Source organism: Colletotrichum spaethianum, assembly GCF_022836535.1.
Source record: "Colletotrichum spaethianum MAFF 239500 DNA, contig31, whole genome shotgun sequence".
NCBI classification, from domain to species: domain Eukaryota; kingdom Fungi; phylum Ascomycota; class Sordariomycetes; order Glomerellales; family Glomerellaceae; genus Colletotrichum; species Colletotrichum spaethianum.
In genome coordinates, this window is record NW_026054801.1 from 73,516 (window position 1) to 91,474 (window position 17,959).

Genomic DNA, 17,959 nt, shown 5'->3' on the forward strand with positions numbered 1-17,959 from the left:
ATTGTAGGGGAAACGGACGAAAAAACTGACGCAGAGGACACGGCGGTTGAGTTAGCCGAGGACGGTAACCGATGTGAAGTTGGAGCGGACGAGGAAACAGATGCAGAGAAAGCGCGTTTCTGGTCCCAAGACGGCAGCTTCGAGAGTCGAGCAGACGGTCGCAAAAGATGGTGCGAGATTGATGGTGCGGCAGGCCACGGCAGACGGTTACGGCCGAGATTCCGTTGACCGAGAATCCTCATTTGTCCATCGCTCTGGTGCAGACCTGCCGCAACGATATGTATAGCCCCCCTAAATCTCATGCTGACCCTTTACCCAATTGTGCCTTCGGTGGACACGCATCGTACCGACATCACACACCGCCCTCTCGGCAGTCTGGACGTCTGAGGCACGTACTAATAGCATAGGGGGTTGATTATTCTACTCGCCTCGCCCCAGTAGTGCGCCTTTCAGGCCATGCCTCTGCTGTCTTGTACGCGTCCTATTACGCTGGTAGGTTCCCGTCCCAGCCTATGTATTGATAGTGACGCCTGATCCTAACTCGCGATTCAGTCAACCTTATTGCCATATATGATCTAGCCAAATCCCAGATACCTAGAGGGAGACTTGCTAAGCAAGAAAAGGTGGTTGATGCGACCGACTGTAAGTCAAGTATAAATTATCTGTGTTTAACAACAACAGGATTTTTTCTTTTGCTTAAAACAGCTGAGCTACTCAGACCTGTAAACTGCTGGTAATAGAATCAACATGTATCCGTTAAGTGGGACCTATGCATTGATTGGCTGGGTGAGATTATTCACCATCGTCCATTTACCCCGCCTCTCTTAACGACTACTAGTACTCTTTCTTGAAGATCAATGCACAACGCAACACGCCTCAAGCTTTGACAAATCCTCTTATCCAGCACATCGTCAGTGACCTGACAATGGAACTCCCCGTGGACCAGACTCTCTGCAAAAAGTGTCGCAGTCTTGATCTGGACAAGATGTTTGCAGGGCACTATGAGACGCCACAAGTTGTCATGAAACTAGCCGATGTTCCTCATGATATGCTATCGAGCACGTGTTCTTTATGCCGCCTGTTAGCCAGGGCGGTTGTCATGCCTTTCTCAGACAGATCGCTTGCAACGTACCACGAAACATGTTATCTTAGCGACAATGTCGACACCGAAGCGAAACTGAACGACAGATATTACCTGTTTGCAGATCGAGTCTGCCGTACCCAGTGGGAGGGTATTGGTCACTCATCAGTGATTCCTTACCTCGACACTCTCTTGCCATCCCGAATTTACGATGAGACAACGTTCTTCAAACCCGACTCCAGGAGCGCTGAGTCTATCGCCGTCGTAGAAAAAGGGGTGCGTTCACCGACAACATCTATGACGCAGACAGCCGCAAAAGGCTTCATTGCTTTGAAGGTCGGGAGAATTAGAGAGGGAAAGAGTATTGCATGTTATTTGGGGAGTATCTATCCAGCCTTCAACTCCGGATCGAAACCAGCCCCAGCCCGCCAAGTGCAACCCGACGCTGACTGGCAGCTGCTAAGATCTTTCCTGCAAACCTGTCAAGACGCTCATAATGCGTGCCTTCCTACCAAAGCGGGCATCGATATAGCCGGTTTTTGCTTGATCAACTGCATCAGTGGACGTCTTGAGCCAGCTAAATCTGACGCATCTTACGTGGCGTTAAGCTATGTTTGGGGTGAATTCGACAAATCAAATGACTTCCAACCATCCTGTGATAATGGCTTGACCCGCACGCCATTAGTAATCCTGGATGCAATGACTGCTGTCAAAGAAATGGGCTTGATTTATCTTTGGGCTGATAGGTATGTGAAGGCCCCAATAGCGATTTGAGGGATTAAATGCTGACAACTTAAGATACTGCATAAAACAAGACGAGAATGAAACTCTTAACGACCATTTATCAAAAATGCATCTCATCTACCAACAAGCTGTGTTCACTATAGTTGCAGCCGCCGGAAGTGATTCCGCTTTCGGACTGCCGGGCGTCTCGAAGAGAACAAGGCAACCACAGGCTCATGCAACAGTTAGAAACCATCTTCTAGTCTCCGCTCTGGAGCCGTACACTGAGAAGTCAAAGAATGTTAAGTGGAATACCAGAGCATGGACGTGAGTTATGTAATCTTCATTTTTGTACCACTAAACCTGACATTTTGTAACTGCAGGTATCAGGAGGGGGTGTTCTCGGCTAGACAACTCATCTTTGGCACCCACCAAGTTACATTCAAGTGTGCAGAAAGCAAGTCATGTGAGAGTCTCACCAGCCCATTGAAAGTGAGCGCGTTCCCAAACCGTCAGGTTGGCGCTCGCAGCAGTTCAGTTTGGGAGCATATCACCCAGTACTCACAGAGAGATCTTTCCTTCGACAGCGATGCACTAAACGCCATAACCGCCACACTTCGCGCATACAACGATGGCAGCTGTGAAATCAATTCTCAGGTATGGGGCATTCCATTTGCCGGCAGTCTGAGCGCTTTAGATGGCTTAACGCCTGGCCCTTTGAAAAAAGCCGTGTTCTCTTCAGAACAAGCGATGTTCGGATACAGCTTAGCATGGTACTCGACTCAGAACAGTCTTCGAAGGCGTTCCGACTTCCCAACCTGGTCTTGGACATCTTGTGGCGGAGGCATTGAGTTTATGAGCCTACCTTTTGGCACTCCGGACAGCGTAGTGATACCAGACCCGGAAGTCAACATTTGGTTCGAACATAACAATGGCGAACTTATGCCATTGGCCAATCACATGCCGCAAAACTCAGCACTTCAACTCTCGAAATATCTTCATGTCGAAGCATGGTCGGTTCGCAGTGGCTTGACGTTTCATCCTGACGAAGGCCGGGTGACCATAAATGTCGGCGACGACAAGTACCACCTTACGGCGAACATCGGCATGGATACCTTACCGGACGAGTATGATCAAAGACCCATTCGCAATCTCTTGATGGGGAAAGAAGGATGGGAGGCCATTGTTGTGTTCTTCTCGCCTGAAGACAACAACACTTCACTACAGCCTTTCATTATAACTCTAATGAGGGTTGATGACCCCAGAAAACCATTTGATGAGGTCTTTCAACGAATTGGTCACATCAAGGGACTACGGTTAGAAAAGATCCCCAAGAAGTTGGAACGGACTGTTCGAAGCTGTGCGCATGTTATCCTGGGCAGAGACGACCTCTCACATGCAGAGTCAGAGATCCCTGTTAGAACTGTGGTATGGGCTGCTGAAGCCTTAAATTACCAAGCAAACGAGCCTCGGGAGTCGGAAGAAACGTTTAGGAGATCTTTACAGGGGTTGAGACAGGTTGATCATTTCCCAAAGCTTTCTGCCGTGTCGGTCAAGACTCTGAATGCTTCTGAGTGCTCAAACTTGCGCAGGCACACCGCTCCAGTTGTGGATGCTTATCTGTTCTTATCTCAAAATTCTGAGAGCAAAGCAGTGTTTAGTGATCTCGATGACCAGGGCATCCGCGAAGGAAAATCTTCTTCAGGTTCGAGAAAAGCTACTTCTCTTGTAGGGAAAATGGGAAGTGCGTTAGGTTTCTTGAAATTAGATGAAGCGGCAAATGACGCAGAAGGAGAATTCCAGAGACAGCCGGATCAGAGGACTAATGATTTGGGTTTCAGAACTCAGATAACAGACAAATCCAGCTCCTCAGACACTGATTCGGATGACTACGGGGATTACACAATCAACATGGTCATTCATCGCGGACATATCAAACGGTTGTTTCCTCGAATCCCGATGGCTAGGAGGAGACTTATAGTGAAGTGAACATGCAGCCAAGAACCTGCATTTGCACACTAAGTTTTCTTAGAAGTAGAAATCTTCATACTGCACAAGTCAAGTGACCAAGGTCGGCGATGCTAGTGAAAAGATCAATAAGCCAGTAAAGCCAGATAGACGGATACTATTACATCTGCTGGATGGAGAAGCGATGGAGTCTTTGGGAATCGTTCGCATCGAGACATGGGCGCTTGACCAAGATTTAGAGAGATCGATCGATATTGTCGAATTGACTATGGAAATCGCGTGTGAATATCTTTACCTAGAAATTTGTTTCGCAGCGACCAGATACACTGACCTCCATTTGATGAGCGAAATCGGGATGCTCTGCTACCAGTATCTAGCTGAGCGACTTCGCCGCCATCGACGTAGACAAATGTCCCAATCACCGCCGTTGAGACTTTTAGTGTTGAGCTTATTACATTGCACAAGTCACAAAATCAAACTTCTCGCACTTGATCGTCTAAGGAATAAATCGAGCGATGGTACATCAGAAAGTGCTTGAACAGTAAAGCATATTAGAGAATGTACTAAGAGGCCAAAAATGGACGGTTGAGAGACTGTTGAACGCGTTATAGCGGAGCTAAGTGCGAAGGGATATCAATTGGCTGAGGAAGTGTGGTTTTGATTTGAGAAAGAGATGCAGAGATATGAAACAGCTTCGTTCTTCTGATGCTGTCTATGTATAGCAAAATCTTACCTAAGGATAGTTGGCGGTGTTGCCCTGATCTGCACGTGAACGATAAGGAGAGCAATGCCATACAATCCCACAGCACCAGAGTGGCAACAACGGGCCCGAAAACTCTCTTCGCTTCCAATAAACAGTTTCTTTAAGCTGTTCACTTGCATGCGAGTAAGCTTCTAGCATTTTTAAGATCGTGGTAAGGAGACCTAATTGCACGCCAACTCATACCCGTGATTGATTTCGAGGACTCATGGCCTTATGTGATGGAACATCACATCCACGAGGTTAATAGGGCGCAGGGCTAGGAGGATAACTTCTGAAGCAGCATGCAGCGCCACGTCAACATAACCCCTGGCTCTAACCAACTTGCTCTCAGGCAGGACATAACACCGGAATAACCGGGGCAACTTCGCCGAAACCCCAACCAATGAGCGCAGTAAGGAAGCAATCCCCCAAGATTTATTGGCTATAATACGACCCGTGTCAAGTATTGAGTGGGAGGCAGGGTATAGTGGGTATGAGAGTCAGATTTGCTCATCAATGCAGTGATAATTATTGTAGGCAACAGGGCTGCGGAACAGCATCGGCAAGGGCACATTCGCTCAGTGTGGTTAGTGGGCACGGATTCGATGACCACCCGAGCGACTGTGATGACCTTTCCGAGGTGGTTAGAACTCAAGTCTGTGAGTACTGGCCACTCAGTAAGTTACCTAGATTATTGACACCGGAGGCGTGCAGGGTGATCAGGGCTATAGAAACCGGTGCGGTGCGGTGAACAACCACAAGCTCCCCTATAGCCACACAAGATGCCTTTAGCCTGTCGCGAATCAGCTGTCCTGATCAGGTCAAATATGTCTTGATCAGGCTTTGCCGAAATGCGATGGGTAAAGTAGAGGCTCTCAACGTTCTTGTGTAGAGGTGATCAGGGTGTTGGTCATCACGAAAGGCAGAAAGGATGCTCCTGTGTTAATTGTGTATGTCTAATCTAAGTCCCTCTGTGTCGCAGAGGTTTCTATACCCCTGACCAGACTCTGCTTAGTTTAGAAACCAAAGAAACTAATCGCAAAGACCACCTCAATGGGAGCAGGAAACCATGCCCCGTTCCAATACTCGCGGTGAACCCTTACCCCATGTGGCGTGGCTTCGGCTGCCTGTATGATGATGACTCACGCCTACTCAAGAATAATTTATCCAAGCCTGAAGGAGAGAGGCCAGAAGTAGAACGTTTCGATTACTGAACCGGGTTTCTCAGATGCATTCATGGCCTGGTACGTAGCTTCAAATCCCTACCTGCTGCTCTACACCTTTTTTCCTATCCGAAGACCACAGTTACATTTATCTGACGTAGCTGACGATGGACTGGCTAAAGCATGCCTAGTCTTTCCTCCACCACCTTTCCTAGATAACAGTAAATTAGACGATACTCTGACCTATAAACGGTGCCAGGCTTTAATGAAACACTGATATTGCAACAAGGAATGCGCTTCGCGATAGATGGCAGGTGGAAATGCATAGGTTTTTGGAACTAGCTCGGATGTGGTGTAACTTCCAATTTACATGATTCGTAGCGGTATGAATGTGGTAGATACGGCGCCATTATTGGGGCAATGTGAGCTCAGCAATGCTGACCTTCATATAGGGTACATATTTGAACGAAGCCGCTACATCTTGAGGACAAGATGTACAAAGCAGACTGCTACTGTTTGCCTGACGGCAGGGCTATAGGCAGGCTATAGGCAGGCTACAGGCAGGCTACAGGCAGGCTGCAGGCAGGCTCGCTTGGCCAATGCAGCAGACCCCAGTCCAATCCAATTGTTTGAGTGATCTTATCGCCAGGTGATCCACATAGAGCTATTAGTGGCTTTCTCTACATGTTGTGCAGAGATCTCTTGCACCTTAACGCTAATCCAACAGCCCCTTGGTGTGGTTAAGTACCTATGTGTGGATGAGAAATTTCTTTATCGGAGGGGCAGCCGCTAATGCAAGCCACGGCGGCTCTGGAACTTGATGACTTGTCAATCATTTCAACTGCCTAGAATGCTGTTGAGATGAAAGTAGTATAGACCGGCCTGTTTTCACAAGAAGGGATAACTGTCGCTGCATTTACATGTTTATCGCTGATAGACCGATTTATTTCTCGTTGTCTGGATGAGAACTTACATTACTTCCGCTGTCATTTGAAAGAGCAATACACTGATGCAGTCTGGGGGGAGAACCACTTGTCACTCTTATCTGACATCCCTCCTTTGCTATGCGTGCAGTCCATTCAAAGGTTATGCTTCAACTAGTTGTGTTATCTGGCAAGCCGCAGTAGTGAGGGTGGGCGAAAAGGATGGGTGGGCGAAAAGTGGGTGCGTTGACTTATCACTATGTAACAATCTCGGCATATTTGCAGACGTGTCATTTTCTGGAACCCAACCATCAGCCGCGGGTCTCTTCTCTAAGAAGCCAGCTTCAGGCGTGGGGAATTGTACCAAAATAGCTATTTTTTCCATTTTCCTTGATTCTTTAAACAACATATGATGATAGCAGTCATTTCATTCATCATACTATTATGCTATGCCCTTCTTCTAATTCACTTCCTACTGTTGACACTGGCTTGAGCCAAAGCCATGATTCTGCAGTCAGGTACCATACAACAGATATAACATCCCGTGGTATTCCTACACATAGGAGATGTTCTACGGCACGCCCAAACCGCTAGCTCATCACCGTCTCAGTAGATAGACCGGTAGGATATCGATTTCTCGAATGTATGGTGGCACCCTATGCCTTGAAATTGTACTTCTTGCGTGCCCGGGCCTCAATGAAAGTAGGCCAGAGAAGATATAAATACTGCGCAATAGCGTACGGAAATTTAGGCAGAACGACGTTACCAGTAATACCACGATCAACTGAATCAATACATTTCTCTGCAACATAGTCGATCCTAAGTCCGTGCTTATTCGGGTCATCTTCCCTGACAGTGCCAGAATCCACCGCGGATGCTCGGAAGTTCCCTTCGATAGTCGCCGGGAGAATGAAGGCGAAAGCAATCTTAGGGTGTTCAATGGCCAAAGACTGGAATAGCAACAAGGATGAAGCTTTGGTTGCTGCGTACAGTGCCCTTGTCGGTGCCGGAATAACCGCGGCAACTGAAGAGACGAGAAGAATTGATGGTGACTCGGACGTCCTCGTCAGCATGGGAATCTACAACACTATTAGTAATGTATCTGATGTATAGCGGGAGCAATCCTGACAAATGTGATAGCTGAGGCGAGTGGTCCATTGAAGTTACCCTTCACAGCACGTCCCGCAATATCGACAGCCCTCTGAATCCCCGCTGCATCCGCATCCTCCTCGGAGGAGTTGGTCCCAGTGAGAGCCATGATGGGCTGTAGGGCAGAGACACCCGCGCAGATGTGTAGAGTATCCAAGCCCTGCCACTCCTCTTCGAGACGGGCCCTTAGGCTGATCAGGTCATCGACATGGCTGAAATCAGCTGCGTGCCAAATACACTTCTCCCCGCACTCTTCAGAGAGAGTGGCGATGTCGTCGGCTCGTCGTGCGACGACGCAAACTCGCGCTCCACGGGATGCATACCGCTTGGCAACAGCGCGACCAACGCCGCTGGAAGCTCCGAGAATGAGGACGCGCTCACTGGTGTGTGTGAGGCGCTTGTCTCTCCTGCGTGATTGAGCTGCAAGGTTGCGTTTGGCGAGGAAGATGGCCAGCGCCGTAAGCGCAAGGCCAATAACGGAGTACCCCATCGGTAAAGTAACTGACGTCCAGCGGAATATGTTTCCAGAGCTTCGCTCTACTTATTATTGTGACCACAGCGTCACGACCAGGGAGACCAAGGCTTCAATTTGATTTCTCAGCCGCGGCCCACTTCAGCCCATTGCGTCACGCTTGTGGCATTATCTACTATGAATGACTAATCAGTACGTGGGGGGGTATGCATAGCGTTAGCAATTTTCGCGACTGTCGCTGTAGGGATATGCGCGCTATGCATATGCCGTCCAATCGGGCCGATGGTTTCCCGAAGCTCTCACAACTTACCCGGTTAAACTTTTCAGATAATGCTCTTATTCAATTTAGGTGCAATCAGGGTGTTCCGCCTTGTATACCAAAGTCAGATGGTCGCATGAGACTGGTGATATCTTGCTGCCCTGTCTTGTCAATAGACATTAGCATATACTTAGACAGCGTTTGATGATTCCGATGAGTTCTTGGCCTGTAAAATAAATTGAAGCTCCCTTTGTAGAATGTTCGCCCTGACCGTCCCTAATACTATACTACGCCACGTCTCTCCGTTTATGCCTCACAGCGCATCTAATAGGCCTGATGCTCAAAATTTATTCCAGTCACAGTGCCCACCCACTCCGAGCTCTGCCGTACGGCCTGTCCAACATGAATCCATGTCTGAGGGTCAGCATGCAAAACTCAAAAACCTGCTTCCGCCTACGCCGCGCGAACCATATAATGAAATCTCTGTGCTGGCTGCGATGTGTTCTATCTTTCAGAACGTCTTCGGGTTGTTAGGAACTGTTTCTCCCGCCCCATCACCCCCTTCCCAAGCTATATCTCATTCACAGCCAGGCCTGTCCCGCCTCGTTTTATGCAGCTCAAACCTTATGGACCTAAGAACTTACACAATTACCGGTATTGTGGTTTCGTCGCCATTGCGGTTTCTTTGCCATTGCGTTAGAAGAGCAGCTTACTGTCGTCGGATAGATTTCAATGGCATAGGCGCCGATATTAGCCGTGAAAAACAGCGGTAATAGTGTCTTCACTGCGTACATCGGACTGTTAGACAGCTGCTGGAGCCATAAATTTGGTCATGGTCAGCTCCGAAATGAAGGGTCGGCAACATCCGGTCCAAAGAGGATGCTACGGAGATTCCTGTAACGAATCGGTAATCCTTGTTAACGAGTCTCGCTGGTAGGTAAATTTGGTAATATAGAGGCTTTGTCACAGACGCGGTGCCGCTAATGAATGCACTGGCGTGTTCGACCAAAGAGCCCGGCAATACACGCTGCTGGAACTAGCCGGAAACTGTAGAAGCACAGCTAGGGGTCTGGCGCCGCTTACGGTATCAGGCTCTGCCAAGTACCAGTCTTCAACGTCTGTGACTCCGAGGGAGTTGCGCTGTTGTCTTTGTGTCCCACTCTGATTGGCATTCTGGACCGCTTCTTTTCCTAGAAAGGCCTGATATGCTTGAGACTTGTTCAATTTTAGTAAATGGGTTGGCGTGTCAGCCTTGTTTTTAGTTATTCAATAATTGGAAGCCCAGATCTATTGAAAAGACCATCAGTACGCACGACTACTGTGTCAAGCACCTAGCATTAGCGCTCTCTCAGCATAGAGAAATACTGTTGAATGTCAAACCGTAAGATACTTCTATCTAATCAGAACAATCTAATGACTGTTTGCGGCTTTATCATGCCAGCTAATCCAACATAAAGAAACATGAAAAAGCTTAAGAATAGCCTGCGGGTTCTACAAGGAACCGTTGTTAAGAATGGTACCATCGTAAACATAGGTCAGTTAATGGTGGGATTAGTACAGTAATGTTCGCATTGTGTACCTGCAGGACTCATCGAGTCAAAGATCTCCTTGTTTAACTGATTCATAGCTTTAAATTTTACATTTTGATTTATGGGTAATCAATTTGGCGTAGGATCGCCGTGCTGCTTGACCAGGGTGGGTGGTGTCAGCAAAACGCAGTATCCGTATCTTGAAGTAGCTTTTCGAGCCTTACTATGTCCTACAGCAACGATTGGTGCACTTCTATAATATTGCATCTGCTAATCTGTAATTGTTGAGCCCTGTATGAGTTCTTCAAGGGGCGTAACTGTGCAATCTGTGGCTATATCCCGTTAGATTTAATTAACAAAGCCGCGTTGGTAAACAAAAGATTAGCTATTTGAAAAAGCCCCGCGTGGCCAGTGGGGGGCTTTTTGGCTACCTCCTTCTCAGAATCGCATAACACTGCTGGCTTCCTGTGCCTCGCTCCTGGTTCTAGCCACGTTACTTGTTGATCCCTTCACAGGACCATTGTTCCATATGCCGTTCATTTCGACCGAAGTGGAAGGCGTCACATCAAGCATCTCAACAAGTCAGATTTATGATCCTCTCTCGCTGTGAAATAGATTTGGGCAATTATACGGCGCTGCGAAAGCCGACTTCATGGTGCAGGCAGCCATCCTTGCGCCTAGATGGAATGCTACTCGTGCGCCCTCGTTACCGTGCGGATATGAGCAGTGCAAATGGCCAACGACAACTACATTGGGCGTTTATAGCAACCGTGAAAACCTCAAGAAAACAATTGCCACAAACCGTATTCCCATTTAGGTTAGATAAAAAATGGTTGATGGCAATTACACAATGCCTTCTAGCAACACTACCTTCAACGCCTTGCGGGGTATGTCATCAGTCAAGGAGCCTTACATTCGGAATGTGGCGCAGCATTATATGACTCGAGACAAGTTAGGTGGTTGTGTCTAGCCGTCTCATCGCCTTGTAGAGAGACTTGAATACTTTTTCTAGCTAGACTTCAGCACACTAACATACAGACTACGTCTTGTTGTGTTGTTGGGTGTGGATAAGAAATTCAAACACCAAACATTCCGCTTGGCGATTTAGCTCAGCTCAGCCACCGACCCACCCGATCAGGTGACGTCATACCCAGTCGGTTGCCGGCATCGTCTCATCAATTAAGCAGCCCCTCTCTTGATGTACGCAGGATCACAGAGATTTTCCTGTGACCACCAGAACTTTTTTCCGCAATTATCTCAACAATCTGTGTTGCGATTTTCGACTCAAAACCATGGGCTGGAAAGATCACTTGAAACGTCTCAAGAATGAGGTTGAGCAGCTGATTGCGGAGCCGGGGTCTCAAACCTCTCAACAATCTCAAGCCCCGCCCTCCCAGCAGCAGTATCAACAATATGCTTCGCCACCGTCTCAGCAGCAACTGATGGGTGGACAGCCTGCTCATATCTACTGGCAACCTCAGTTCAGACCTGATGTGCCCGTGACTCAGGACTGGGACGGGAAGATTGGCAATGGGCCGGATGGTTGGGGAAACCAGGAGCTGCAGCATTATACTGCCAAGCAGCAGAATGTCTTCTAGTGAGTTTTTCAGGTCTTCAAGAATCAGAGTTCTTTTGGCTGATTGCTTTCGGACAGCACTCCGGATGGGAAGCTCGTGCTTCGAGCCATTGCCAACAATAGCTGTCCTAACCCCGAGCAGAAGTATACATCTGCCCGTTTGGTGAGCAAACAGACGCTGGCACGTGATCAGGGAGTTTTGACCGCCGTGATTCTGTCTCCCTGTGCTGATGGTATCTGGCCAGCTTTCTGGCTTCTTCCGCAGGAGCCGTTTGCATGGCCGACTGATGGTGAAGTCGACATCGCTGAAACCTGGAACGGGGACTGCGAGAATCACTCGTGTCTTCACTGGGGCCAGCATCATGAGGCAGACAAACATCGTGTTCTCGGGACTAGGATATCTGATATGCAGTATCGACCTGTGAGGTACGACCTGGCATGGGTGCAGCCAGGTGGACAACCCGGCCAGGGTAGGATGATCTGGTATATTGACGGAAGACCAGTGATGAAGGCGGATATTCCGCCTGGAACTCGGCCTATAAGAGATATGACGATCTTGTTGAATGTGGCGATGGGAGGCAATGTTTGCGGCAGAAAGACTCCGAAGGATGGATACTACGATATGGTCGTACACCAGCTTCTCATGGCGAGTGAGCCCGAATACGGTGGTTGGCAAAGGTTTGAGAATGACTGGGTACACACGCAACCAGGCAACACGTACTAAGTCTCTTCATTAGCAATAGACTCATGCAACGGTGCAGGAGCGTAGTAATGAGGTTTCTGTCAAGAATACTCAAGACTCACGGGCCGCAAGCCTCAGCCATCATGCCGTTACTTCTGTACTTATTCATTTCTTGGTCAACGACTAGTCTGCTCACGTGGGGCATTGCGTTGTATACGAATTTAGGAAACACTTCGCTATGGCTCAGGGTAGCCTCAATGTATATAACTAGTTGCACTAAGCAGTCTCATAGTACAGCCTGTCCGTGGCTTTTGGGTTGGAGTCGTCTTACAGATGGTAGGAGCTTGTTCAAAAAGAATGCGTGGATATAGAGGGCATGGGTGATTGGAAATTTCGGCGGTCGTTACGTACATCAAGACACCGGCAAATATAATATTGCATTGCTTGAACAACAGGGTGCCAAGAAGCAAAACAGAGGGTACGGTATCAATGGCAACAGGGGTGGTCGGCTCTTTGGCTGAGATGCCTCTGTTCTCGACGAGCAGCATCAGTTTCTGGGTCTTGTCAAGAGCGGAGCTAACGCCTTAAGATTTTGGGCTACAGTAGACTTAAGCACTAAGGGACTTTTAGTCACAGCAAGCGATGGTAGCTTTCTAGCAACGTGGTATTCCGTCTTATCAAGGGAATGGTCTTAACAGTAGCTTTTGCAAGAACATTAAGTCTCCAGCAGCTGTTGCCCAACTAATGATATCTTCTGTTATTAAGTGAAGCTATTCAGTTTATTAAAGCACTCTGATTTGAGAAAGATTCTTCTTATTTACAAACAGTAATATTCATTCCTTTTTTAGGACTAGGAGAGGGAAATTTCAGTGTTTACTCATAGCCCATAAATCAGAAAATATCAACGTTTGCTGGTTGGTTCGATTTAGGTAGTTTTATTGCATAGTATAAGTCCTGATTTTATTATTTCTGAAGTTGCAACAGACAAACGAGAAAGCAAGAGAGTAAGAAACCAACATGACGTTTCATTTGCGAGCGCCTCCATACGTGAGTGGGGCTCTGCTTCTCAGATCCTTAATAGGAATCGACCACCACTCGTTCATGGCGTTACCAGATTTTGAGAAGCATCGAGGCATCACTGAGCACGACTTCGCGTGCGGCATGAGCCCACTCATCTTTAACTTCGCCCGCAATTAATTATTTGCTCTCACCTCAGCTCGCCAGGCTTTTGTCAATGGATCACATCAGCCTGACAGTCCGCAGGTCTCACATCTTAGGGAATCTTGCTCGATTGTCCTCTTCAGCTCCTTACACAAATGCTCCAGGCTTTATTTGTTGTTTGGGGAAATACCCCTTTTTTCAAATTTTCTTTTTATCTTAGAGCTACTTCATTGTCCGACTTGTAGTGTAATCACCGAGTTGGATCCCAATTAAGCAACTGTCGGTTTATATGTCGGTCCTGTTGATTTGAATGCTGAAGAGCTTTATGAATTATGGTCATTGCAGCAATTTTTCAAGAGAATCGTTCGCGCTAAATGAGCTGAATTTGTCTTTCACCTCGTGATGGACGAATACGCACAATTTTGTCTTAGTTCTGTTGCCACATCTGCCTGTAGTGATGCATATGCGAAGGAACTGGGGTTCTCTTAGGGTTCAATGTGGATGGGTGGATAGTTGAGCGCGGCGCAAATGGCTGTGAGAGGCTAATCAAGCATGGCGGTGAGGTGTCTTCCACTTTTGACGTGTCAATTATAACAACTATTCACCGCATACATCTGGCATCCCGCCCATTCGGCCAAATTGCATTCCGTCAGCAATCTGAAATATCCACTTTAGAAGCTAGCATTTGGGCACATCGCCATCTGGCAATATCTGCCCAAAGGAAACAATCACCCTGCAACACAACCACAGAGACACATCGCAGGTGCACAGTAACCATCGTTTCAACGTAGAGTACTGCATGTGGCAAGACGAATCAAACCACCGTAACAACAACAAGTATGGCGAACGAATCTAGTCTCCACCTTAAGATTCTCAAAACAAATGTCCCCAACGAGTTTGCCACTTCTAGTAGGGTACGGCAGTGGCTTCTCGAGCACCTTCAGAACCGCAATGTCGAGCTTAAGAATGGACCCGAAACCTTTGTTTGGTTGTGGAAAGGCGCTGACCTTCATTCGCTCCACCCGAATCACATATTTGGCTCCCTTATCTCCCAGGGGATTGCACCACAAACGGCCCATCATGTTGTTGGTGATATAATGGAATGCTTGGAGGTAAGGCACTTCTTCCAAAAAGCTAAGACTGTTCTTGTTCAAGACCCATACTCATTGAAGCTTTCAAGGACTATCGCGCCAAACGCGGGGCTTGCATGGCTGCCAGCCGAGCATGTTTTCCAGGCCCGGAGCCAGAACCGCAGCCAAGTCCGAAACAGCGTCTCAACCAGGAGCAGGGGCAGCAGCATCCTATCGCCCAAGATTGTGAGGCCCTTTTGGAGCAGTCGGATTCATCTCAGAGCTGGTATTCTTCATTTACCAGTGCCAGAGGTGTTCTTGCTGCTGGACTTTCTTTTGCTGTTGGACTAGGTGTCATGACGTGGTTGATGATCAACCCCCCGTCTCAAGAGGAAGAAGAAATATAGTACGGCCAACTTTTTGAACCCGGGCTGGGAAATATCACCTCAAGTAACCCATAAATTGAAATTGGAATCTTCTGGTTTTCTCCAATATCTTCAACCAGAGCGGATAAAAAGTCCACAATCTCCAGAGTCCTCATCAGAAGTATCAGTATTCACGGTTCATCAATATTTCCTACCCTTGCAGCACTAGATGCTGGCAGTGTCCTTGATATTGTCAAAAGGCTTTAGTTGAGTGGTCTAGAATTTACGGTATGGCTTCAAACTTGCCAAAATTCTTCGTGAAGGCCTCTTTTTTTTTTTGGAAACTACTAAAGATCATTCTAGTTACATCGGTTGCGGTAAATTGGATACTATACTTGGATTGCTGAGGGTTTGTTGGGCTCAAGCTCTTTGGATATGTTAGCCGAGTAACTTGACGAGTTAAGCTTTGTTTCCCGGGATAAATAGGTCAGAGTTTCAAACTTATGATGGGCGTACTTCGTCACTAAGTGGCCATTCGAACGTGAGGCATACAAATGACATTGACCACAAAACAAGAAATACTGGCACTAACGCAAGGATGGATTATGCTCTTTGCCACCGTGTCAACTCTAGAAAAAGAAAACCCCCTGAAAAGCAACTATATTAATCCATCTACTTTATTCTCTCCATTTCAGCAACCTCACGGACCAAAACAGCGCTCAGCGAGCGCACATATGGAGGTTTCATCATACAGAAGTGGTCTACAGAGAAAATTTCAGTCGCTTCATTCACGCAGGTGCAAAAGGGAGTCAGAAAAACGAACCTCTATCTACCGTGTGCACCAGCACCTCTCCACCTAGCAAGCGGTCCCAGCCATTCGGGCCAAATGACGTCCGATAACCCCAAAACCAGGATTTAAACTCGGACTCAAAATCTTCTACACTGACAGACGCCGGGTCCGCCGTCTCGCCGAGTGTCGGGCCCATGGCCGCCGGACGCTGCACAGCCGCGTCGCGCAGGGTCTGGTCGGGATTCTCGTTGACATCCCAGCGGGCCCAGACGATGGCAGTGCGAAGAGGGCGCGCCGACGCCGGGAACGGACGCGGTGTATATGAGTGCAGAGCTTTAATGGTGACCGCAGCGTGGGCAAGGTCACCCGGGTCGAGTAGGACGTTCGTGTGCTCAACAATGACGCGCCATGCGCGAGTAACGAATGCCATGTTGATAGCGTGAGCTTGTGGGATGGCGCGCGGGACCCGCATGTCGATGAGCAGAAGGCCCGAAAGTGTTTCGTGCTCGAGCACGGCTAGTTGGTATGCGACTTCGTAGGCGTATGCTGCCCCAGCGGAGCGCCCGCCGATCAAGTACGGGCCGCACGGCTGCAGGCGACGGATGGTTTTGATGAAGACTTTGGCGAGGTCGGGGATTGGCATGTCAAAGGCATTGGGGTCATCGATGAAAGGCGATTCAAGCGCGTAGAGGCATTGGTTGTTTTGGAGAGGCGCTAGGTGCACGAAGGCATCGGCCGAGCCGTGGCCGTCGGCAATCATGAAAACGGGTCGCTGTGTGGAGTCTGGGTTGCCTTGGATCAGGACTGCGTTGGACGTGATTTCCGCTGGGGGCGTTAGAATGATGCGGCTGCTGCTGGAACTGGAAGAGTCATTAGTATCGGCGCCGCGCACGCCGCCATCCAACTCAGCTTCGACGTCTGCTACTGTCGGGTGGTTCATGAAGAATGAGGCGGGTAGCTCCTGACCCGTCCTTTGCTTGTATTGCGACATGACTTTGATGCTCATCATAGAGTCGACGCCGGCTGCTTCGAAGTCTCCCACATCGTCGAAGTCAGCCGGAGCCATGCCGAGTTCGCTGGCCACTATTTGGAGCAGAATGTTGCTCGGTCGTTCTGTCGATGGCGATGCTTCGCAGCGGATTGCCTTGGAAACCGAACTAGGCTTCGTAGCCAGCGACTCAGCACTTGTTTTGGGTGACGGCGTGATAACCTTTGCAGGTTCCGCAGTTCCTAGCCGCTCCTTGGCCTCTGCCACGGTCGTGTACATGAGGAAGAAAGCCGCCGGGAGCTGCACACCAGGCTGTTTCTGCAGATCTGACGTGATGGCGATGCTCATCTGCGAATCCACCCCGACATCAGTAAAACAGGTGGCGGGCTCCAGCTCGTCCAAGCTAACGCCCGTCCGCGTCGCGACGATGCGTAACAACGTGTCGGCGTGATCTGCCTCGGGCAATGTCGTTCGTGTAACCGTGCTTTGCGGCGACGGATCAGGAAAGTCATGAAGCCTGCGCCCACGACTAGGGAGCGGCGCTTCAATGACCTTTGGTACCGGCGCACCGCCAGAAAGCCCGACGTCCGCGTGCCCAATGACCAGTGAGAAGATGTCCTTGGTCATGCGCTGGAACGTGATGCCGGAGCAAAGGGCGATTAGCCCATCTTGGTCAAAGACCTATACGTCGCACACGGTTACGCCCTTGGCAGACTGCTCGCGCAACGTGGCATAACACATACACGACGTGCCTTTGGTAATGGGGGCCAACAGTTGAAAGGAGCCGATGCGGTTGGAAATGTGGATCACGTCCTTACGCTTGGATGGGTTAGCGTTGAGAATGAAGCCGGATAGATGCACGATGCCATCCATGGTGAAGGGATTGCACGTGAATTGGCCTTGATTGCCCGCGCTGTCGCCCAGTACGCAGGCAGCAACGGCGTCCTGAAAGTCAGGCGGCAGATATGCTTCCTCGATGCACTGGTATGGCTCAGCGTACTCGATCTCGGCCTCGAACAGCTTATAAAACAGCTTGCGCGAGATACGGTGCGTCGGGCCGTTCTTGGACGTCCCAGTCAGACTAGCTACGCGTCGGCGTATCAGATTCTCCATAAATCCCCACTGCTGGACCTTTGATGGACATTCAGCGCTGAAGCGCACCTTGCACATGCCGTGGTTGGCCACCGCACCCGTCGGGTTTGTGGAGGAGAAGGCCACAGAGATTTCCGTCTTCGTTCAGTTGTCCATGCTACACTCTACGTGGATCAAGTGCTCTTCATCTCTCGTGCGGACCACAAGGGCGTGCGTCATCTGCAGA

The 17,959-nt window shown here is 48.9% G+C and overlaps 3 protein-coding genes across 3 annotated transcripts; 1 reads left to right on the plus strand and 2 right to left on the minus strand.

Annotated features, from left to right (window-relative positions):
• Positions 1-7,256: 7,256 nt before the first annotated feature.
• ColSpa_09835 (dehydrogenase/reductase SDR family protein 7-like) lies at positions 7,257-8,239 on the minus strand (the record flags this gene model as incomplete). Its single annotated transcript, XM_049276047.1, has 3 exons — positions 7,257-7,550; positions 7,591-7,679; positions 7,768-8,239. The coding sequence occupies 3 exons, from the start codon at positions 8,237-8,239 to the stop codon at positions 7,257-7,259; spliced, it is 855 nt and encodes a 284-aa protein (XP_049132004.1).
• Positions 8,240-11,301: 3,062 nt separating this feature from the next.
• ColSpa_09836 (glucan endo-1,3-beta-glucosidase A1) lies at positions 11,302-12,309 on the plus strand (the record flags this gene model as incomplete). The annotated part of the gene is made up of 2 exons (XM_049276048.1): positions 11,302-11,606; positions 11,664-12,309. 2 exons carry the CDS (start codon positions 11,302-11,304, stop codon positions 12,307-12,309), a joined length of 951 nt encoding a protein of 316 aa, XP_049132005.1.
• Positions 12,310-15,672: 3,363 nt separating this feature from the next.
• Positions 15,673-17,811, minus strand: ColSpa_09837 (orsellinic acid synthase; the record flags this gene model as incomplete). The annotated part of the gene is given in 2 exon segments (XM_049276049.1): positions 15,673-17,322; positions 17,338-17,811. 2 exon segments carry the CDS (start codon positions 17,809-17,811, stop codon positions 15,673-15,675), a joined length of 2,124 nt encoding a protein of 707 aa, XP_049132006.1.
• Between the last annotated feature and the right edge of the window lie 148 nt (positions 17,812-17,959).